The sequence below is a fragment of the Solea solea genome, chromosome 10 (genome assembly GCF_958295425.1).
Source record: "Solea solea chromosome 10, fSolSol10.1, whole genome shotgun sequence".
In the NCBI taxonomy this organism is placed as follows: domain Eukaryota; kingdom Metazoa; phylum Chordata; class Actinopteri; order Pleuronectiformes; family Soleidae; genus Solea; species Solea solea.
Window position 1 is genome coordinate 13,576,623 of NC_081143.1, and position 23,995 is coordinate 13,600,617.

The 23,995-nt window shown below is 37.6% G+C and overlaps 1 protein-coding gene across 2 annotated transcripts in view; it reads right to left on the reverse strand.

Moving 5' to 3' along the window:
* ctnna2 (catenin (cadherin-associated protein), alpha 2) overlaps positions 1–23,025 on the reverse strand; it is a 252,270-nt gene extending 229,245 nt beyond the window's left edge. The window contains exons 1-2 of one of the 2 annotated variants that reach the window (XM_058639879.1): positions 22,706–23,025; positions 4,277–4,383 (exon numbers count right to left, since the gene is read on the reverse strand). In XM_058639879.1, coding sequence (XP_058495862.1) covers positions 4,277–4,378 — 102 coding nt within the window. In that variant the 5' untranslated portion in view covers positions 4,379–4,383; positions 22,706–23,025. Of the gene's footprint in view, positions 1–4,276; positions 4,384–22,136; positions 22,367–22,705 lie in introns of those variants that run through there. The other variant, XM_058639880.1, reaches the window with a different exon arrangement.
* Positions 23,026–23,995: the final 970 nt, after the last annotated feature.

The following is a 23,995-nucleotide window of genomic DNA, read 5'->3' on the forward strand; positions in this document are numbered from 1 at the left end:
CACAGGAGCCAGAGGCCCCCCTGAGGAAAAGAAAAGTTAAGACGGAAATAAATCAATAGTCCTTCTCTGTGTTGCGGCAAAGCAGGCAGTGAGGCAGAGAACCTTGTCCTGACAACTCATGAAGGAAGAATGACATGTCATTGTCAATGTCCCACATCATGGAGATCCCATCCAAGATGGGGGAATTAGGAAGGAGAGTTAAGGGGCCACTATGTTTTTCATGTTTTTGTGTAATTCATGTCACGTTTAATCCATGTAAGAGCACACACTTTTGTATTTGATTTATCAGGAGGTTTTTTTTTTTTATACGGGTACTGATTAGGGCTGTAAAGTCCCAGTCGACTGGTCGATAAATGAGTCAATATGTTGTGGTTTGACTCAAATTCTGATTGGTCGACTCTTTGCCACGTTAATTTTATACAGTCTATGGTTAATTTGATTTCAACTAGAGGAATGTACCAAGTGCTAACAGGGTGTCTTCAGAGAACACCCCCCTTGTTTTCAGTATTTTGGATTAGCCCAACCCACAAGAGACAGATAGATTAAAGAACGTGCAGTTGTTTTATTTCATTTTGAGCATTTCATCTTAGGCTACAGTCAGTCCTCCTCTAACCTCCATGTCAAAGACATCGGCAGTGTGGCAGCATTTTACAAAAAATAGATGGCGGGAAAAAAGTCGAATGCAAAGTTTGCAAGCAACAGTTTGCATATCACAGCTCGACTACAAACATGGCGTTTCAAAGTAAAACAGTAAGCTATCTTGTCTGCATTATGTTGCTCCGTCTGTTTTGAGTATATGAACTGGTTGAGTATCAGAATTGGCATATTTCAATATTTTAGTCTAATAATCGTTGATTTGTCTTGTAACTGCAGGCGCACTCGCCCGCAACAACGGCAGCAGTCTATTTGTGTCTCAGCCGCAAATCTGAGCTCCTATGTTCAGTCTCGCTCTGTGCGAGGACATGCACAGAGCCATACAATCTAAATATTCCTCAATATCACTAGTTGACATAGTATATTTTCGAAAATCATGGGCTATGCATGTGATGCATAACATTTTCAGAGCCGTCAGAAGCTGTTGACACCCACCCCCACCCCCCCTCGACTAGTCGATTTTGAGTCGAAATTTCAGGGCTTCAGTCGACCAAGAATTTCTTTGGTTGATTACAACCCTAGTACTGATAGATTGAAAAAGTGCAATACAATACAATAAGTGGATCATGCACCATCAGGTTTAAAAATACAAACCACTGAACAGAATCTCACATTTGTAAAATTAACATCCATAGACTTTAAGAAGAGGTTAACAAAACAGATGCTGTGCATCCAGTTATCTACTTACATGACCCTATTAAACCTAAACCTATTGTAGATACAATGTAGGTCAGATATTTCAATATGTTGAAAAATCAATAGATTAATCTAGACATACTGTATCTAGGGCTGCAACAATTATTTGATTAATCAATGATTAATTGCCAACTATTCTGATAATCGATTAAGCATTTTGAGGGTTTTAAACAAGTGTGGGTGTGTTTCAATAATTAAAACATCTCCTTAAATGTGAATTTAACCACTATCTGTCACCAATTTGTTTGTTTGTTTCTTTACAGACCTGAAGATGTTTAGTTTGAGGCTAAGTTGAGGCTGAAAAACGGGCATGTCTGGGTTTGTGTCCAAGCAAACAGTAATAGTTCCTCATTAAAGGCTTTGATGTAATGTTAATAATGTACTGTATGTCCAAATCCCATAACATTTATACAGGCAGGAACAAGGAGATTGTGATGTTCGACAGCCAACAACAAATGAAGCTCAGAAAGCTTAAGAAAGTAAAGTGGCTTTTGAAATTCTTGCTCATATTCAATTATCTCTTAGTGGGCCCTTACATTTCTTCAATGCGATGTTATATGGAAGTACAGAGTGACTGGATACACCTCACTAGAAACTAATTGGACATTGAAAATAGTGGTACTTTTTGCTGACAATGTACATTATTTCCCCATGATGCAAAAGATCTTTCTCCTCTGACTAACGGATGTTTGGGTGATTTTCCGCAAACATAACTTTGTCAGTGGAAATGGAAAAGAGCAAGATAAGCTGCTTTTATATAAAAAAAAAAAAACAGTCGTGTTTTGAAACATGATGAAACCCTTTTCCTGTTTGCAAGGCTGGAAGTTTTATTGTTGAGTTCACCATTTTTCTAACACCATACATATCCTTTCATGTGTCTACACAATCGCTTTTTGTATTTCGTTGCTCAGTGAAATGTCTCAGGACTATTCATGTGTTACTTAGACTCTTTTGCTTCAAGTAGCAGATAAGAGAAGATAAAAAAGGGCTATATACTGCTGTTGTAACAGGTAAAGCTGGAATAAAAGTCAGTAAAACTAAAGCATTCTCTAGAGGCCTGAAGAGTAAATAGACTGGATGGCAAGTCTTAGACGGGTCAGCCAATACCTACAACAAAGCAGCTGTTGGAAATGTTGCTAAAGATGTCTGTTTGGAACAAAAAGCTCCACCCAATGTTATGCACCGCTTTATAGCATATTTACATTTAGTATATCCTTCTGTAATACTGATATGATACCATTGCCCCAGTTCAAGCCACACTGCTGTAAGTGTAGTAGGACAACAACTATTTTGCAATATCTGACAATGTTTTTGTTTGCAAGTCATCATCCCATGTGTCACACGCAATCTTCGAGACACCTCATCAGGTCTCAATAGAAATGAAACAGTAGCATTGTGCCTTGAAAAGGTTGGGAGTGAAATGGAATGTCTCTTTAAGCTGCAGCCTCTGGCTGAGGGCAGGATAAAAGGATAAAAATGTGTTACCTGTCAGGTCCAAATCAAACTAAATGAATAGATGTTCTCTGCAGCTGACACTGTCTTGTTATTGCACTCCTACTATTAACAGTGGTTCTGTTTCTTACAATAAGCCACGACAGCATGACAGCGGGTCAGCACACGCAACTCCACGAGACTGAAACCTGAGAAGCTAAATAGAATTCAGCCGTCAATAATTGTATCAACATTGGTGCTTTTTCAACTGTGCTTTGTCCAAATGTGATAAAAGGATCTACAGGAGATCCCAATTTAAACTTATTACGGTCTGCTGAGTTGCATGTGACACCTAGAGGTAGTTTTTAGAACAACGCTTGAGCTCAATGTTTGTTTTAATAAAAAAAAAATCTTCAAATTGTTGATTTTTTTATATTGTGTCTATAAAGAGTGCCCTAAATATACCATTATGCATGAATGGAAGGGGATACAAGGCTGGGGGTGTATTGTATACCAGGACATTTTCTATCTTAAGAAAGCAACAAAAAGGAAAACATAACTGAGCATAAGCCAGCAAAGCAAAACATCAATTGAACTGAACAAATAGAAATAACCACATTCAAGAAATGAACATAAAACACAAAGCCATCAAAACAAAATGTAATGCAGGAGAGGCAAAATAATGAAAGCATTAAATTAAAGCAAGACACGTGTAAAAAGGATTGGATGAAAATTAAAACCACGCTAAAAAGCTGACTAATATTTAGTTCTTATTGTTATACTTAATGAAAGTAAACAACTATAATTTGACATTTTAATCACAAAATAATATTATGCTTTTTTTTCAGTGCTTTGTATAATAGTAAAATGGAAAATTTATGGAGTAATAATTATATTTTTGCATTAAATATATCATTTCAGTTAAAGACCTTTTACATACCGGTGTATTAACCATTACAGAAAGATAATTATTTAGATAATTAGGGTTAGGTATGGAATATAGAACGGAAGGCTTAATATCACTTTTTTGTGTCCAATACAATACCAATATCACATCATATATCAGTTCAATATAGTCTTTTTGCTCTTTACGCACATTTGTGCTGCATAAACCACCTGTACCACCCACCTACAAGTCATTGAAAAAACACACTGCTCTAAAGGCACTGCAGATATTTGCAGCCCTCAAACACACTGTCACAATAACCCATGTTTGGTCATCTGTTCCGCTTGAAAACAAACAAACAAAATCAACAGAGGCAATGTAACCCGCTATAATACAGTTTACATCTTTATAACAAGTGATCTAGCCAAGGTGCAACAAGCAAGTAAATCGATGCTGATCTCACATTGACCTCACAAGTATCAAGGATGCCATTAGATGCCATAAAACATCAGAACCATCAGGAAGAGCATGGGTTCTAGATACGTTTTAAGCTTATTGGTATGCCAGCTTTTTTGTGTTGGTTTTATGTCAAAGAGAAAAATTAACTACCTGTGTCACCAGGGGCTCCAAAAGCCTCTCCACAGTCAGGGTACGGATTTCAAGACTCTTAGGATCCCATTTCAACAGGATGGGGGAAGTGGCGGTCGTCATGGTTTCTGTTGGGGGGGGGAAGTGTATAATTGGTTAGAAAAGGTTAAGAAAAGCTATGACAGAGAGAGCTTAATCTAGCAGAGCAGAAATAAACCAGGGAGAAAATGTGTCAAAACAGTTATGTAAATGGAACAAAAGTGAGGAGGAAATCAACTCAATCAGCTAACGAGTGGCTTCGGGGAGCCAAATGTTTTAGTGAGTTGCATCATCAAATGGTTAAGGCAAGGGAGAAAACTTTTCAGTTCGAAAACCATATACTTTAAGTTGCTGTTTTCTTTGTCCTAATGTTCCTAAAGTAATAACTCAGTGAGTGAGATTGTTTGTTTAGCTTTGCCTCATTTGCTAATGTCAGCATGCACTTTGAAAAACAACGTATAATGGGCTTTTATAGATTCTGTAAAAACAGTCAAACATTATGTAAAAAAAAAAAAGCCTAAATACTCACAATACACAATTGCCAAACACGGCGACTAAACCATTAATCAACGACTGCCCACTCCCCTGGAGAGAAGTACAACACATTTGTGTAGCTTGTCATAATTAGGTGCATTTTTGTCCTTTGATTTATTTGTGTTCTTTCTTTGCCCACATTTCTTCAGACCGTTATTACTTGGTGATAGTGATGTGCTGGAGCATTACACGAGAAGGAAAGGAGGCAAGGGAATAAAAACTTGACAAAACTTTAAAAAAGGTACAATAAAACTTGAGTTCCACTTATTTAGCTTAACTGCCAGCCCAAGAACCTCATTCCTGGATCAGCAAAACCAAGTAAAACATACACTGTAGAGATAAGCTCAGCAACATCATTTGTACACTTATTTGGACAACCTGGTCTTTAATTTGAAATATTTAATTCCAGGACTTTAAAAACCCATTATCTCAGCGGGGTTATATTGGGTGAATGTGAGAACCAAACAGCTGGCGAGAGGGTGGCTGTCTGTTGTTACTGAGCGGATGGGTTTCTACAGTAAGCAATTTCCGAATGGGCCAGCTGGGACAGGCCTGGTCTACTGCCAATGTCAATGAGGCAGAAGGGAATAAAGAACGTGAACTAGAATGACAGATCTGGGCCAGAGACCTCTAATATTACATGCCGAGGGTTACGTCAGATGAACAGTATAACTAGCAACCTGGAACTACTGATGAAACCACAAGTCAGACATTAGTTTCCTCAAAAGAATATAAACCTCAATCTTGAAAATATGCACGCGTTCACCTACTACACTCTGGTATCATTGCATTTTTGACTCCGGCAATTTGGGCAGGTATAATTCAATCACTCTATCATGCTCAGGAAACATTAACAACATTACTTGCACTGTATTACACAGTGGAGTGCTGCAGCTGCTATTAATGCGGTGAACAAAATAACAAGTATTTCTCGAAAGGCTGATTAGTAGATACTACTCACTGTATTTTGGATAAAAAAAAAAACATGTAAAAGTGTGGGCTGCTGTCTGATAAATGCACTCTGCAAGCCACTGTTCATAATACATTTTTTCTTGTCATTTTCTTCATTTATTGATCAATTGTACATATACTGTATATTCCCATTTAAAATGAGCCTTTATAATTCTGCTGTTCAGAATGGTGAGTCATTTTGCACACACACCCACACAGATGCACAACTGTTTCCTCTGTTGCGGGGGGGAAAAAACCCTGCAATTTATGCACAAAAACCTGCAAGAACATGGCAGATAAGCAAGATAAAATTCAGGGGAAAATGTCCCTGCATAAGGGAGTTTCTCACAAAGCTAGAAGGAAAACACCTAAGAGACCATCATCTGTCAAAGGGGCTGTCGTCAGTAATGCTGTTAGTCAGCACATTCAGCTGCACCATTTAACAGCAGATGTGACAGTAGTGATAGCTTTCTGGGGATATATTTCTGAAATAAATTTGAAAAAGTCTCTCCACCATGTATCACTGATGGTACCTCCAACAAATGAAGTTACTATTCATGAAGGAGAGAAAAACTATATATGTATGGGCAACAAAAGTGTACAGCCACACTATGTTTTTGTCTGTGGTTTCAGATATCAGCTCATAAATGGTTTACATCTGACTTAATTCAGTCTGGAGTGCACACAAACACACACCCCAAATTCATGACATCACTGCTCTCAGCACATAATGGAGTGTGATCAATTAGTCCGACAGGCAACGTGCATCATGACTGGCAGTGCTGATGAGTTAGTTTGTGTTTGTTTTTTAACCAGACAGCACAGAATTGTTTAAAAAGCAGACACCAGTTTAACCCTTAGAACACAGAACATTGAGGCTGTTTTTTTTCCCATTACTACATTAAAATGTACGGTATATACAGAGGCTATAATAATGAGCAATATATTGTCTTTTATCCTATTTTTTAGCATAGGCAATTTTCCAATTTTCATCAGCTATACACAACTGAGCAAACAGTACTCGCATTTTGAAAAATGTGATTGAATATGCGAACATATCAAAGCTCGATTTTATGAACAAAAATAAAAGAAAATTTGTCTATTTTGTCACGGCACAAGTATCACTACTCCCATTTTTTTTTTCTTTTAAATATGCGACATTAAATGAATCATAACTTTGACTCCAAGACAAAAAACAAGACAGAAAAAAAACACATTTTGTAAAGCCTGAAGATATGACCCATAAACACACACACACCCCCAGGGTGTCAATATAAGGACTTGTGTATTATTCCCACTGCAATTTACCAAGGGTGTGCCTGTGGCACAGATCTGTGCCGCATGAGCACTCAGGGTTAAAAGTAATATGACTAAAAATCAAACAGTTCAGCTCCCATGGCCATTTGTAACAGAAAACCAATCGTCCTCAATGAAAAGTCAGCAGCTCACTGAGGCAGATGCAGTCTTTCTCCGTCAGATCAGTTCAACTCCACAAACATGTTTTCGTGAAGAATGCGAGTCACATTTTTTTGATGCCTTGCCATCTGCTGTGTGAGCATGTTCACGACAAATGAAGAAAGAAAAAAATATTTATTTACTGTGCGAGAAAAACAAAATCTAGATACTCAAAAAGAAAGGACTAAAAAAAAAGTTTTTCGTAAATATGCTTTCCTGCTTTGGCAGTGAACACCTTCGAACAAACATTGTTTACTCTCTTGCTACGGTCTATTTTCCAAATAATGTGTTTTTTTTGTTTTTTTTTCTGCCCTGGGACAGGTTTTGGTAAAGGGTGGCTGTGGTTCAGAGGATTTGGAACTAATACAATGCACAGGGATTAAAATTGGCTTCTGCTTGACATTTTCTAGGATTTATATCGTAAACAACCCCAGCATTCCATAAAGATTCTAGTCCACTCAAATTAAAAAAACAACAACATATACTGTAGGCATAGATTCATGCATTTTTAAAATAAAGTTAAGAAAAACTTATGCGACTTATGATGTACTATAGCATTTCAAATACTTTGAATGTTTTCTGGTTTCATTGTCTTATGCTTAGTCATTGCTTTAGGTTTAATAGTGGATATTATTTGGATCTAGATTACTGAAAACCCACTGTGTTTTAATTGAACACAAAGGAGTCTTGATGATTCTGACTGTATATTGATGATGTATATTAGGGAACTGTGTGTTGTTTTACATGTTACTATGGTTTATTTTCACAATCGATTAATCTGTCGATTATTTTCTCAATTAATCCAGTACTTGTTTGGTCCATAAAATGTCAGAAAATGTTGAACAGTGTTTACCAATCCTGGAAATGATGATGCTGCCAAATGTCTCGCTTTGTCCACAAAACCATTTACTTAATATCAAATATTCACATTGAAGAAGCTGAGAAACCACAAAACTTGTTTTAAATATTAAAAAACAAACAAAAAAAAACACTCCAACTGATTAATCAATTATCAAAATATATAGTAATCGTTGCAGCCCAAAATCAGACTCTATGGTAATTAATAATGATTTCCAATTGTCCCACATATCACAAATGTAGATTAATCAAAAATTATATTGTGACACACTTTGTATTTAAAAATAAAAAATATAAAATATAAATATTGCGATTTCGATAACATTGCGATTAATTGTTCAGCCCTACACAGAACCAGCCCAAACATGAGGAGGAGCTTGTACCTGGAGTAAATGCTAATTCATCTACTTGGTAAGAAAAGTCTGACATGGAACAGGAATCAGAGGAAGGTCCCCAAAACAGACCAAAACAACACCAACTTCATGTAACACTGCCACATTAAGTTAACAGTATTATCACCTAGATATGAACAAATTAAATAAGATGAAGTAAGATGGCCTAACAAAACACATTAACACAAACACAAAACACATACTTAATCACATCACTTTCTATCTCAAAACACTATGGGGCTCTCAAACAAGACTGTTTTCCCCCACCGCCTGTGTTTTTGTGGGACAGAGTGTCTCCCAGTAACAACAGACAACACTTCACCATCACCTTGGCAACATCGGCCACTCCTGCTATAAAGTTGGCCTTGACAGACAACTGCTCTGCTAACTTCCGATAACTAACTCCAACACCGTGTTATAGCGAGACATACAAATTAACTTTTATCAGTATATAGAACCCTACCCTGTGCCTCACTATCTAAAAATATGCACGTGAAAATGTTTATACATATGAGCCATTATCTTGTAGGTCATGTGAAATCTGGTTTGAAAACACTCTTCTTAAGGAATAACTACACAGATGCAAGCACAGGTGGTCAGCTGTTAGCACAGCAGGCTCATATGGAATGTCAAATATTTCTCTCTTACTAGTGAGTTCACTCCTGGTGTTTTAGTTTTCACCCTGAGGGTGAGTTTAACCGGACCCCAATTTTCTAAACGTCCTTTGTATCTGTGAATGTGTGAGACGGATTATGATACAAACAAAGAATGATGGCGTTTAAGATGGCATATTTCACATAAATTACAAAAAACAAATCACATAAAAGTAGCTGAAACATAAATAAAGTGCTGACAAAACCAGAAAACCTCATATAATACATAGCTTCTCCGGTCTCACAGGTTTTCCTGCATTAGCAACTTCAAAGCTGCATTGTATCTCTGCCCTTTCTAACCACATTCTGCACAACTGTGGCAGACTGTGTAAGCTCAAGTCACTGCTCGAGTTAAGAAGGCTAAGATATGAAACCAACATAATTATCTACACAATTTGTTGTGGCTCTAATTGCTTTCAATTCATTTGATTTCTGTTTCCTCAAAATTCTCTTTTCATCTCATGTGAGCCAAACATCCATTAGGGGATTTGAACTGTGAGTGTTTGAATGAGACATAAATTATGTACACAGAGAATGAGAGCACAAGGACAAACATTTAACACTCCTGCCATGTCTGACTGAACAGCATTGGGTTTTGTTATACACTGTTAAACACATAAACGAAGCAGGGGTAACTGTGGCATCTGTACAGAGATCACTATTGCAGCTAACCAATAAAAGTTTGCTTATTCTTCACTGAATGTTTTTTTTTGTTTTGTTTTTTTTATTGGCCATTAAATAATATTAGGGTTAGGTCAGTTCTGCTTCTGTCAGTCTGTTTCCAGAAATAATGCTGATCACGTGGCAGAGAGAAAACTGCTAATGGACGTAAAGTAATTACCTCGGTCGACCAGGTGTGAGCTGTGTACATGTTTGGAATATGTGATTGTTTGCGTGTGTACTAGTATTTATTACCTTTTTTTAGGACCTTTTCTGACATAAACAGTGACTGTCAGGAACAGTAGCCCTTATGGAGACCAACACCGGGTCCTAATTAAGGGCAGAACATCAAAAGTTAAAGGCTAAGACTTAAATTGTGGTTACGGTTAGGGTCAACTGCTTACGGTTCAAGTTGAGGACAACACTTTGTTTAGGCTGTCCAAAGGAATGGAAGTCATCACAGTGTCCTAAAAAGAAAAGCTGCACAAACCCGTGTGTGTCTCACAGTTTGAGATGTCTTAGATTATTTATCACACAGCAGGACTTTTGCAGTTCAACTATATATTTCACCAGTAAAGTACAAAAACTGCACTGACCAAATTAAAATGCCCCCCTTCATGCCACTATAATGAATGAAGTGCTGCCTACAAGAAATGATTAATTCCATGATTGATTAATCAGTCTTCTGTTTTCTCAATTAATTAAATTGTCATGTTGAAAAATGACCATTACAGATATTTATACCCCAAATGTGAGACCCAAAAATTAATCAGGAATAGAAAAAAAAAACATAGAGATTATATTTCCATTTTAATAAATACAATTTACAGATAATCAAAGCAGAGGTTGAGGAATGGTAATGTTGGCAGGTCCTAGCCCTGTAAATTTTGTGGTGACAAAAAAATAACGGTATTCAATCTAGTGTAAACTCCCACTAACAAAGATTTCATTTAGAAAGTGAACAGTGCAAAATGAACGGCAAGTACTAAAAGGAACTGACACATGCAGACAAGGCCTCGGACAGCTCATTAAGATGTCCATCCACACAATTACATAAATCATTTCAGATCAGCCAACACGCTTGTATTTCATACATGGACATGTTCATGAAAAAATAAATAATATACTCAAGTCCAATCATCAATCCAGTACATGAAGCACTCTGACAAAATAGTAAATCAAGTTTCAAGTTCAGATTACCTCAAGAAATGTGTACTTTTGCACTGCAGCTTGGCAGACTTGACTTCCTTCTGGCTAAGGCTGAGTTCTACCTGGGTTACCTTTACATAAAGTACTGCTATGCACAAATCCTAAAGGGGAAAGTGGCAGAATGCTTTTTAAGACCACAGGGAGCATTCCTGACTAGTACCTGTGATACAGGACCGGAATGTTAGTCCGCCTGCCATAAATAGAGAAAAACATACTGTGATATACAAGTGGAGCAAGTCTTTTGATCATTTCTCACATTAAATACATGTTCCTTTAGTGCATCCGATTGGTGGGTTTTTAGCTCATGCCATTATAAAGCCGCTTTCTCTGATCTTGACATTCAGAGTCAAAAGATGGCACATGTTGCCTAAGCTACTTCCAGATGACTATTCATTTTAAATAATACTGTCACTTATGAGATATTGTGAGGACTTGCACATTTATTTTTGGTCGTGTTTTCTTTCTTTTTGTCAAAAGTGACTGACTGATGTATGGTGGTCTTAATGGAAGTAAAAAATAAATCCCAGGGTTGTCACGTTGATCATTTAGGACGCCTCATTGAAAAAAAAAAAAGCTGTGGCAGTTTGATCAGTGAATCTCAACAAAGCAGGCAAACAGCAGCAGTGACAGTTAAGACAGATATTCTGCTGAGTCAGAACTTGGTTTGTAAGTCTATTGATTGAGCACCTCTTATACAGAGTCACCCCATACAGCGTCTGCAGGCAACAGCAAACAAAGGGGGAAAAGAAAATGGTAATATCTTGTACTGTGGGCCCTACAAACAAAAACAAAGCCCTGCTGTCTTTGCTACATGTGATGCCTGTGGCCAGTCTTTTTCCCCAACCTCTAACAGGAAGTCACGTACTATGTATACTGCTTCAGGAAATTAGCAGATTTGTAATTCTAACCAGGCAGCCCTTAAGTCAATTGTTATTCCAGCTTTTCAGTGATGTTGTGAGGTCCACACGTCGTGTCCCTGACGCATTCAAATCTAAAAAGGACGCATGCATCGCAGGGATGCATCGCATTTATGAGGAATGACACATTGTGCAGCATTTTCTCAGCAGAAGTCTCACCGTGGCAGCCTGTGTTGAACATGATACAACGTGGATGAATTAAGTGAAAAGAAAAAAGACGACATTGTACCATGATGCTTTGTTTTGATCAGCTGCTTTTCTCCAGATGCACTGTGCTGCTCACTCACGCTTATTAAGTTTACAGGAAACGTTTACAGGACCTGACTCCATACACTGTACAAATGTGTGTACTTGTGCAAACCCAAGTTAGCAGCAACGACAGCTGTCGCTATTTATGCAGAAATGTAAAATTAAAGCTACAATATCAAACCACCTGTTCAACAATCATGTCAAGAAGAAATATTTTCAGCACTGGTCTCTCATTAATTCTGTTCTTTAACTGCAAACATCACTCAGGATGTTTGCAGGATGTATAGAGAAAATCAATCATGTGATTTTTGTTTTCAGAGACACAATATTGGGTTAATATTAATTGTAGGTGCTATACAGACAACATTTAGTTATTAACTCTGATATTTTTAATAAACAACATGTATGGATCCTCTTGCAGTATCTAGTACTATGACCAATATGTTGCTTTTACATTTGTTTAAAGTATATAATTGTGTAAATATTCAAATAAATGCTGTCACTTTTAAAGTCTGTAAAAAATATTTACATACAGTTTCTAGTGTGGAGCTTAAACTGCCAACAAACCTATCAACATTACTGATGGTTACCTTTTTCACCTCAAAATCCTGACTTACTCACATTTGTGTTTCAAGGTTATTGAAGGTTATTTAACATTTTATGTAGTGGTCTAAAATGCAAGGACCAAGACTTTTCTCTAAGTCCGTGTAAATTTAGAGAAACTTAGAGTGATGGATTACAATCACTAGATGGATGTATTAACAAATGAGGTTAATACATGATAAGCATTCAGGGAGCAGAGAAATAAGGCCACATCAAAAGCAAACACAAGCAGGGGTTTTTTTCTTTTAACATTTAGCTACACCACAAAATGTACACAAAATGTAGGACAAAACTTGCTGTCGTCAAACCTAGATTACAAAGGGTGGTTTTGAGGTTAATTGTGTTATTATGAAACTGTGTGTTGTGAAGAAAAGCTCACTCATCTTCTACCGCTTTCATAGTGATGTGGCTGGATGTCATTCATTGTCTACCGCTTTATCCTCCACATGAGGGTCACGGGGGGTGCTGGTGCCAATTCCAGCTGACATGGGGCGAAGGGCGGGGTACACTTTGTACAGGTTGCCAGCCCATCACAGAGCCACATAGAAATAAACAACCATTCACTCTCACACCTACAGTTAATTGTGTCCAATTTGCCTAATCCAAAATCTGCATGTTTTTGGACTGTGGGAGGAAACTGGAGAACCAACACACTGACTTGGAAAAAAAAAAAAAAATAAGAGTTGTTTGAAGAAAGCATTATCTCTGGCAAAACAGACACGCCTTGAGATGGAAAGCCTGTTAATATTTTACTTTTGACTGATCAAATAATTTTTTGCAAGATCTCTTCACAGGCTGACATGAGCTTAATTCTGCAGGAGATTGACCTCCAGCGAATCAGTTTGTTCACATTAAAGAGAACTATTTGAACACATTTGTCACAGATAAAATCATTTGAAGATTTAAACACAAGTGTTGCTTAAAATGGGACTCAGTGGTTCTTTACAATATAACTCAAACTTTAAGACTAAAATCCCTATCATTTGTTATTAGGGAAAGTTTATATTCCAACACTGCACTGACCTAGATTCAGAGCAAGCTAAGCATGCATATTTTTTTTTTGGGTAGTGGGGGAGTCTCTAAAAGCAGAAGTCAAGGCTCAACCTGTCATATCGCTGCTCTCTAGAGTCGTGTACTCAGAGTGGCCAAAAGAGGCTGATCAAAGTAGAGCACAACCTGTGAAATTCTTCAAGCAATCATGTTCTCTTAGGAATTAAATTTAAAAGAAGAAAAAAAACCTTACAAATCACGTTTAACTCATCCTCTGAAAAACATTGGCCTCTGTTTGGAAGATAGATGTCCATAAAGAATTCTGTATCACAACACCTTTAACAGGTATGAAATACACTGTTCAAGCAGCAGTGTATTTCAAACCTGTCAGATCATGTGTTCAACAACATCTTTCCAACCCCAGTCTCGTCCTCCTCCGTTAAATTAGTATGACCTATAATCTGTCTTGTTCAGTTCATTTCCTTCTGTAAATAACTGACTTCAGTATTGTCACAACGTGCTTAGGTTGAGCATTTACTGTCAACTGCTCAAAGCGCTTTCATTCCCCTACAATAATGTTTTATTATTAACTCCTTTGGGATATATTTGATGTGACATGACAGTCTATAAACAAAAACATAATCTAAGTCCTTAGCACACGTTCTAAATGTAAAAAGCAATCAGATTAATGCTTACTTAGTGGAGTGCGATGGTTGGATTTAGCAGCCAAAGCATATGAAGAACTCTTAAATGCATCCCAATTACTTCCCAAGTCCACAATGCATAATATGCTGTACAATGTGAGGGAAAACAATATCATTCCCACTTCCCTTTGGAGGGCTATTGCAGCCAAATCTCTTTTCGACCACAACAATTCATCAAATATGGCCCAAGCAGATGCCAGAGTAATTACACGACATGTGTGCCAAAACGATCCATTGTGGTAAATATTACGTTAGTCCCCCCAAATTTTAGAGAGGAAGCAAAGTGCTAAAGATAAAACCTGTAGCATTGTAAACTACTAAAAGTGCACACACACACACCTATACATGTGCATTCTACTGATCAAGGTTGAGAGCAAGATGAAATAGTGTGTACATAAAAAGCAGACTGAAGATAATTAGTATACATATATACAGTATATATATATATACAGTATATAAGTAGGGATGCACAATATTGGACTTGTTGCTAATATATTGGGAGTGGTTGGGCCAATAACCGATACTGATATATAAGAGAAATATTTCTTTTTGCCCAACTGCAGAGGTTATTTAGTATCTTTTGTAGTGAAATAACCTCATATTTTTCATGCATAATGTGTAAATAAATGATCTTTATTGTGCAAAACAAATAAGCATAAATAGCTGTCGGGGCACTAACATAGAAATCAAGGAGGTTTTTAGCCTACTACTATTTTGGTCATTAGTCATATCTGCAGATCTTGGTGTGTTTGCCGATATCGTGCCAATAATATATATATTATTTGCATGCATCCCTAAATACAAGTTTTGTATTCAATTTGCAAATATTACTGGCGGAAAGACTCCAAGCAGCTTCTTCTAAACACCACACAACAAGTGAACATATTTTGTTTAGAAGAAAACATCAGCAAAGAAACTAAAACCATAAAAAAGTTCTAAAGGTTGTGTCATACTGTATGAGCGAACTGAAGATATACAGTCTTTCCATACCCATTAAAAAAAATCTAATTAGTTTTACCCATGAATCAATTTGTTCATCTCCATCCTTGCAGTTAGGCCTTTGCTTTTCACATCATTCAATGCAGCCCTTTCAAGCACCATTTTAACATCTACTTTAACACCATTGATACAAGCCGAATTCCGAACCGCTCTATTCTGCCCTGTGACAGTTGCAACCAATTTCTGTTAAGTCAAAGAGGTTTCTAATAGCTGTTTGAAACAAGTGCTATGACAGGATGATAAAGTGTAAATTGCCATCAGTAGGTGTAAATGTGACAATATACAACCATGATTATAGGTATGCAGGAACAAGTCTATTGGTCATGACTTATAACCCTTTTAACCCAAAATTATGCTTCTCTAAAATGTTAAATGTGACTACACATTACAGTGAATTTTATTAATCCCCCAAGGTGACAAAAACAGCTCTTAGCTCACTCATCCACCATAATAAATATCTACTGTTAACAATGACCGCAGCATGAGCACTTTTTTAAGAAGAGAAATAAGGCAACCTATGACTACTGCCATGGGATTAAGCGATGCTAGTACAGTCATCAATTCACCAGTGTCTTGGGAATAAACTCTGATACTGGTCTACTATAAATGGGTAAAACAAAGAATGAATACAGTTGTATAATTCCTCTACATGGGGTGGGTATGTAACCACCGTTGATGGTCAAAATCTTGCTCTCAGTAAATGCTAGGGTTTTCTTTTTCAGCTCTTACAATCAGCCTTCTGTTCTGCTTCTGACAGTTTCTCAGCTCTAAAAAATACAAATGTACACCAATCCAAACTGTGCCACTAATATTAAGACACACTTCAGAAAGTGTTAAAATAACACCAAACGCTTGCAAGAATTAAACAAACTTTACTGACTAAACATCACTGCTAGGCAACAACTCAGAGATAATTTCCAGAAATCAAAGAAAAGTTCAATGTCGAATGTTGTATCACAGACTTGCAAAAGGTCTAGCCATTTAACAGTTTCTAATTTATAAAAGAAATTCTGGTCTCTACTGATTTAACATAAGAACAAAAATCAATCAATCCTTCAATCATCTCACATTTATCATGATACTTATTGTGTCATTTTGCACACATGGCCCAGCTAGGTAAAATAAAAGATCTTGCATAAAACAGCAAGAACAGCAGACATTGTCAGATAAAGGGGTTTCCATTAACAAGTAATATAGTCTCTGTGTACAGTCTCTGTGACTGTGCTGTCAAATCAATGAGGTCACAATCTATTATACATCTGTAACATTCAACCCAGTTCACTCTGATGTATATTATGAGAGAGGATTTAATGTCTGCTCATCGCTTGTTCTTTTGAGGGGATACAATATTAAGTTAAAAGTGGATAGTGAGAGACTGTATAGTGAAAAAATAACAAAATGGGAAGCAATCTATAAGGATCATTTGAGAGAAAATGGGGGAAAACACTGAAAAATGTATGCACCCTTTGTGCATTTGTAAGGCAAGCATTTCTATGAATATCAGTGAGCAGCTGGCTTATTGTAAGCTTTTAACACCCTTGTTTCTGGTTTATTTATAGAAAAAGATCTGCCTCTTGCCATCTTGACTCATGAAATGAATATTTGACTCCATAAAAAAAAAAAAAAAAAAAAAGGAATTCTATGTCCACAGATTTCAGCTGAAAGCTTGTATAGGCTAAGCCCTGGATGTCAAATCCTGAAATCGCCCCTGGACAGAATATAGATTTTCTGTAAGGCTAGGGAAGAAAAGCAGTCACCTAACAATGGAAAAGTTAATGCACCAAGACAGAGCATACACAATGTGGGGGAGAAGCTGGGGACAATACTTGGAGCCCTTACTGGTCCCTGATGTTGTCTGTGTTGGGGGGTGGAAAGAAGAGTGAGGAATAGGGAGGTCTGGAAATTTAAATGGCCTCCAGCAAGATATTTCTTTGTAGAGTGAAAACAATCAGTTGACAATAAAAGAGAACAGAGTCACAGAGAACTTTCTAGGAACAAGAACATGGCCTCTTGTGGCTAAAGAAACCCTAGATGGTGAGAATGATCCTGGATGTTTGCATAAGAATTACCCTCAGTTTAATAAACTGCATTGTTTGTGCCCTTTCATTAATACGCACATGCTGCATCACCATATTGCCTGTTTCTATGGAAGTAAGAATGATGAACAAAAAAAGTACCCACAAATCTACTTATTATTCCATTCAATATAGAACGATAGTAATTTTATTTTTTGTCAGTATAGAAATTAAGAATGAAACCATTCTATATCACAAAAGAGAAAATCAAATAAATAATGTAATAGAATCAGTTGCTCGAATGTGTAATGAATTTCCACTCTACTGCAACTTTTTTACTTGTAGGGTATATTCGTACTGCATAAAAAAAATACTGATCATTCTCACTAACATGACCGGAAATAAATCAGTTTCTTACCATGGCTATGACTTTCAAAATGACATGGACATGCAGATTTTATACCCTCAGAAGACGGTCTTTGATGTTCACAGTTCAAACCAAATCTGCTCAAATACCATGAATACTTAGAGTGAGGCATATCCCGCTATTAATGTAATGATCCAATCCACATCAGCTCGATAAATGCTTTGTTGTCACTTCATACACTAAGAACTGAGAAAACTGTTAGTCAAAGTACAAACAAACTATTGCTCTGTCATTCTCTCTGCCGATGGTACAACTAAAACTATACCAGAGGGAATGGCACCCCTTAATCATGTTGTAGTCACAGGGTAACTTTTAGGGGTAACAATTTTGTAAAGCGTAAAAAGTGTAATGTATTTCTCAATACAGTACATTCAGTGCATCAATAAAGGTTCAGAATCCGATATAGTAGTATAATTGTTTCAAATTAGAAGCCTTTTAAGTTTTCACTCTTAAGGTAATTTTTAGATATGAATACACAACTTATAATTAAAAAAAACTTGATGTGACAACTGGTCTGTAATTGTATGCCATTTCACCAAGTCAAAACTGAAATTAATAAAAGAAATACTGCCAAATTGCACAAAGGCAAAGTGACCGTAAAAAAAAACAACAGATTACACACATCTGATTGGTTTGTGTGTCTGAGGAAGACCTGGGTGCTACATCAAGTCAACATCACAATCCACATGATGATATTAATTACACCCCTAAACTTCAGATCTGTTAGGAGCTTTTGTTGGCCAGTGATTCTGAGATGCTATTAAACATTAAGCTGCATCCCGCATGCAAGATATGCTCTATATGAGATATTACATTTTGACTGAATATTTCCACAGAAGGCAAGCTGTGATGAAGGAAACACAATTATGAACTGTTCATAAAATTGATTTTTATCAGTTTCAATAGAGACAGACCGGGGATCAGCCTGAGCTCTGTTGATTCGAAAATCCAGTTTCTAAGTAACAATGATTAAAGTCGCTGCTCAAGACGGGTATTGGAAATTAGCAGCTGCTACAAATAGAGTGATGTACTGCATGGGATTATTACTGTGTGGTTCTCTATGAATTATCTGACCCCAGAAAAATAAACATAATAATAAAAAAAAAAAAAGGTACTTTTTGACTGCAACAGCCATTTTGCTGAGCACAATGGGTTTGACAAGTATTGCGAGTAAACGGCACATTAAGCTAACAAATCTAACATAAGCCCATGTCACAAATTGTTGAGTAACTTACAATACCAGGTATTAGTGGAAGTTAACCAGTAATATACTATAGCCTTGTTTTACACCAAGTCTTACAGTGCAGTTCAGCTCGCCATGGTGCAGTTTGAACAGAGCAACCTAGTGTGTCTTGCGTGGAGACATAACTTACGTAGCTATTGAGGTAATATGCAACAGCATAACGTCATTCCAGTGCAACACAGTGTAGCTTGCCAATAAATTCCACAAAGAAGAAGAAGAATGCAACACAGTAAGCAAAGAGCAACAAAGGAGGACGCCCAGCATTCCTTGTTGTTTCTTCTTGGCATATGGCTTTTTTATCACAAGAAGCTTTGTTTCAGAGACAGCTGCAGGCTGCATGGAATAACACAGATGTCCTCATATAAGACAAGATTCTCTATTGATACCACTGGTTGGTTTGGTACTCCAAAGGGAATGTGCCAAAAACTGTTTTGGTTATTCTGGTACCCTTCTCAATGTTTGCCAATGTAAATATAATTAACTGCATGAAGTACCAAATTGAACTGAATTGTAACACTTGGTGGAAATGAGGCTAAAGAGAAGACATTATATTGCCTTGAAAACATGAAGAAATACACGTGCAAGCTACAAATGGGTGCTAAAAATCATGCTGGCAGCTGGTGCAGTTCCACATTGCAGCATAGGGTAATACAAACCCCGGGGGTTAGGAGAGTTAAAATTGATGTGGTAGATGTGGCGGCACAACTATTGATTGCTCTGTGTTGTTTCTATTGCCTCATCTCTCATCACTTAACCAGTATCAAATATTTGTGCAAGAGCTGAGCGAGAGAGAAAGAGAGCCAGAGAGGTGAAACAATCCTGTTCCAGTTAGTGGGGGTGCCATGGCTACCTTACAGATCTGCTTCAGTACAACAAACGGGGGGTTCCATGGTGTTCAGCCAATATCACTTCCTCTCCTGGGAGACAGGGAACACAATGCACTCTTGGCTACCATTGATTGAATAGTCTCACCCATGAATTATGGCTTTTCCTTATGTGACTCCTTGGTAACACAAACAGGCGTTTTATTGCAAATGGCATGTAGTAACTATGCCAAAACATTTAGATGATTGCACACAGGTGAGTGTCAAGGCCTGTAATGTGCTTCTACCTCTGTAACTCAAACCAAGTTGTTTGTCACCACCTGGAAAAGTAATTATAAAGCATGCTCTCAATTACTTATGCATACATAGCAATAATAGAGCATAATCCAGGATATGGAGGCAGCCTCGTGTAAAATGACAGAAAAATTATCCCAAAGGTTAAACAAATAGGTCTTGCAGACAAATTGGCTTTAAGCAGATGGTTCGACAGTGATACACATATGCAGTTATTTCCCAAAGGGCAGGGAAAAGTCTGCCCGCACTTGGTAGTCTCGAATCATGATTCACAGCTCTTGCCTTGTCAGCCTCTAGTTAATATTAAGGACATATTGATTATTTACTATAGGTTACTATAGGTTTTGTTAAGCTACTTCCCTGCAATTGCAGTGTTTCTTACTCATTATGTTGTTTCTTTCTCCAATACGCAAATGGTAAAACGCATCGTGACCAAGTGAGAAAAAGATAATAACAATTTTGATTATTATTTGTCTATCAAAACATTTCAGAAGCAAGTTGAGTTATGAGTTGTGAGTTACTATTCTGGATTTTACAGTTTTGTATTATTGTAAATGTAACATATTTAAGTTAAATACTAATGGTGAGACTTATAGAAGTCACCCGGTATTCTACGTAATCCTGTCCTGCAGTAAACACTTACTTTCAATATGTAATGGACAAAATGTTTGATAGACCAAAAAAAGTCTTCCACAAATGTGTTTTTATAAATATAGTCATTGGTTTCCTTCATGACAGGGGTATGATTGTAAGATTATTTGTGCCACTCTGTTCAGTTTGCAACATATTCCACATGTGTTGTTTGATAACATTTGCGTTCGGATTACAAGGCAAACAGAACCTAGTGTATTGAATGCCCTGTCCTGTACGGAACTTTATAAAAAGTTGGCCTACAAATATAGGCAAAAATGAACTCATGCATATTATATTACTCTCTGAATGCTTTTCACTAAAACTCAATGACTCCCTCAACTACACACAAAGATAGTGCTATTTCACTAAAACAGATTTCAATAACCTCATCCTTTGCAGGCTGCTCCATCGTCCTGCTAACAGACATATGGAAGAACAGACATGAAGGAAACACCATACGCCACTGACAGTGGGTCCTCGCATTCCTTCTTGCCAATCATAAGTTCAGATTCTAAATACAGACACTATGACCTCTAGAGGCCTCTGGGATTCCGTATCTCCAATTACAGGCACAAGACTGTGGCACAGTAACAAACACTGCTATAAATGCACTGGTTCACATGAGCTTGCGGCCATACACACACACACTGTTGAATGCACATGTGAAATGAAACATCCAAGCATGCAAAGAATGCAGGATGTGATGACTTTACAGTTTTGCTACAGTTACACCAAGGAGCATATATAACCATAGGAGCAATGTGTGACATACACTAACCAGCCACTTTATTAGGTACACATGACGCCTAATAAAGTGGCTACTGAGTGGACTTATCACTCAACAGCTGTGTACACACTTACAGCCAGGCTATAGAGAGATTTTATTTAAATCCGCCAACTTTATTTGCACACAATGTACCGCGATAAAACTACAACCTTCCGCGGTAATCTAAATTCATCAGACTGTCACAGGAGCAAATGGAGAACTGACTGTCAAGTGACGTTGTACACGCAGGGTGAGGCGAGGCAAGGATGCGATTGTGTACTTCTCTACTTTCAAATGTATTCATTGAGTCAAGATATGAGGCAAAAAAACAACAACAACCAACATTTCCCAAAGACTGACATGTTGTGTGACTCAGCTGCGGTGAAACAATTGAGCGGTGAGTTTATTTGGACCGTGCATATGAATGTCAGTTAAACAAAGAGTAGAAATTATTAATGGTACTTACGAGGGGATTGAGTAGAAGCTCAACGGGTATTACGCGAATGAAGAAACTGAAGGACAACGTACCAACATCTGGTTAATGTCACTGGTGCAGGTGCGGTGGGACCGCGTTTTACTTGCACAAAGTAGCCGGTGTTAGTTAGCTTTAGCCGTTGTCCTAGCCTAGCATCTTAGCTTGTCTATGCCCGTGAGGCTCGCAGACGGAGCAGGCTTTCAGCACTCGGCTCACTGGATAGCAGAGCTCGGTGTGCGGTTAAGAAAACATTAGCAGAGTGGGAGGTGGTTTTAGCTCGGGGGAGAGGGGAAAAAAAAAAAGCACAGCTCAGCAAATACAAGCAATAAAAAGCTCACAGTGGTATAATGGGCTGCGCTGTATTTGGCTGCAGTGATTTCTTTATTTACCCGTGTATAGCTGGCGCACAATAATGAATGAGAACCCGGACCTCGCCTATGAGCTTACGATAGCAACGCAGCTGGTCAGTCAGTGAAAGCGTAATGCTACCGTGATGCTAGCAACAACAAAAAAAAAATACAACCACCCCAGTTAACCATGACATCCCCCTGACTACCTACCTTTAACCGTTTTAGAAGACACTTCCAGCAGGTCCACAAACTGTGTACAGCGCTTGTTCTCACGGAGTATTCCCCCAAAAAAGAAAAGCTGCCCTCCTGCTCGGTGAAGCCACACTGAATAGTGAGAATATGACTCGAAATCTGGACGCTTTCCTCAACGGTGTGGTGCTGAAGCTGTGCCTACACGCTTCTGTCGGCGTCTCGGAAATGCCTCCTCCTCCTCCGAATGTCCCCTGCAAAATAATGACTCCTCCCGACGCTCCCACCACAGCAGCACAGTAGGCAGGTGCAGATAATGATGCGCTACTAGCGGAGTGCCTTGCAATATAGTGGGCTGTATGGTGGATCCCAAGATTGTCAAATCTGAGAAGAGTCTTCTACGCATGCGTGGTTCGTGGCGTAGGGATGCGCCCCCATGATGCCATTGAATAGTACAATGTGGAAGAGAATGTGCTGATTATAGTTGCCAATAAAATACTCAACTGTGGTAACACACAGGTAATTTGGAGAAAAACACATTTCAATTAGACAGAAACTGAAAATGATGATAATATAAATAATAAATGTGAGAATGTGAGAACTTCAATTCTGGGTTGGTAACTTGCACTGAATGTTTAAAGAAGCACTGGCAGATAATGGGTTATTTGCACAGCAGCCATTTTGACATTTTAGCAAGAAAAGCACACGTATTACTGATCACATGAATGTCTCTGTTCAGTTTTTGTATGCTTTCATAAGAGAGGTTATAATTGCTGACAAAAACTGCATATCAGTAAGGTTTCTGTCAACTTTTTCAATATAATGGGAACACACGCTTGGTGTCCCATGAAGAGGTGAACTAGTTTAACCAAACTTTAAGTTTTTTGTGAGATTTTGATACATGCAAACAAGTAGGTATTTTTTTTCAAGTATTTTCAAATGGGAATGTGAAGTTCAGTCTGTAACTTCAGAATAGCCTAAAGACATGTTGTAATTTGCACATTATAGTCATTAAAGAGACTAACTAAGTGCATTTGTGAATGTTTTTTCCTTTTTCACACATTCAGCAGCATAATATTTTAATTTCTATCACCATTTAATCATTTCATACCCAAATGTTTTTACACAAATATACAATTTGATCCATTCATCCATTTTTTACTGCTTTATCCTTCACGTGAGGGTCGCTCAGGAGCTGTAATATGGTAACTTAAGGGACACATGGCTGATTCACTAACATTGTTAGTGACTACAGGTTGAATTTTAACAAAACGATGAAAAATTACTTTTTTTTAGTACTTTAATATAAAA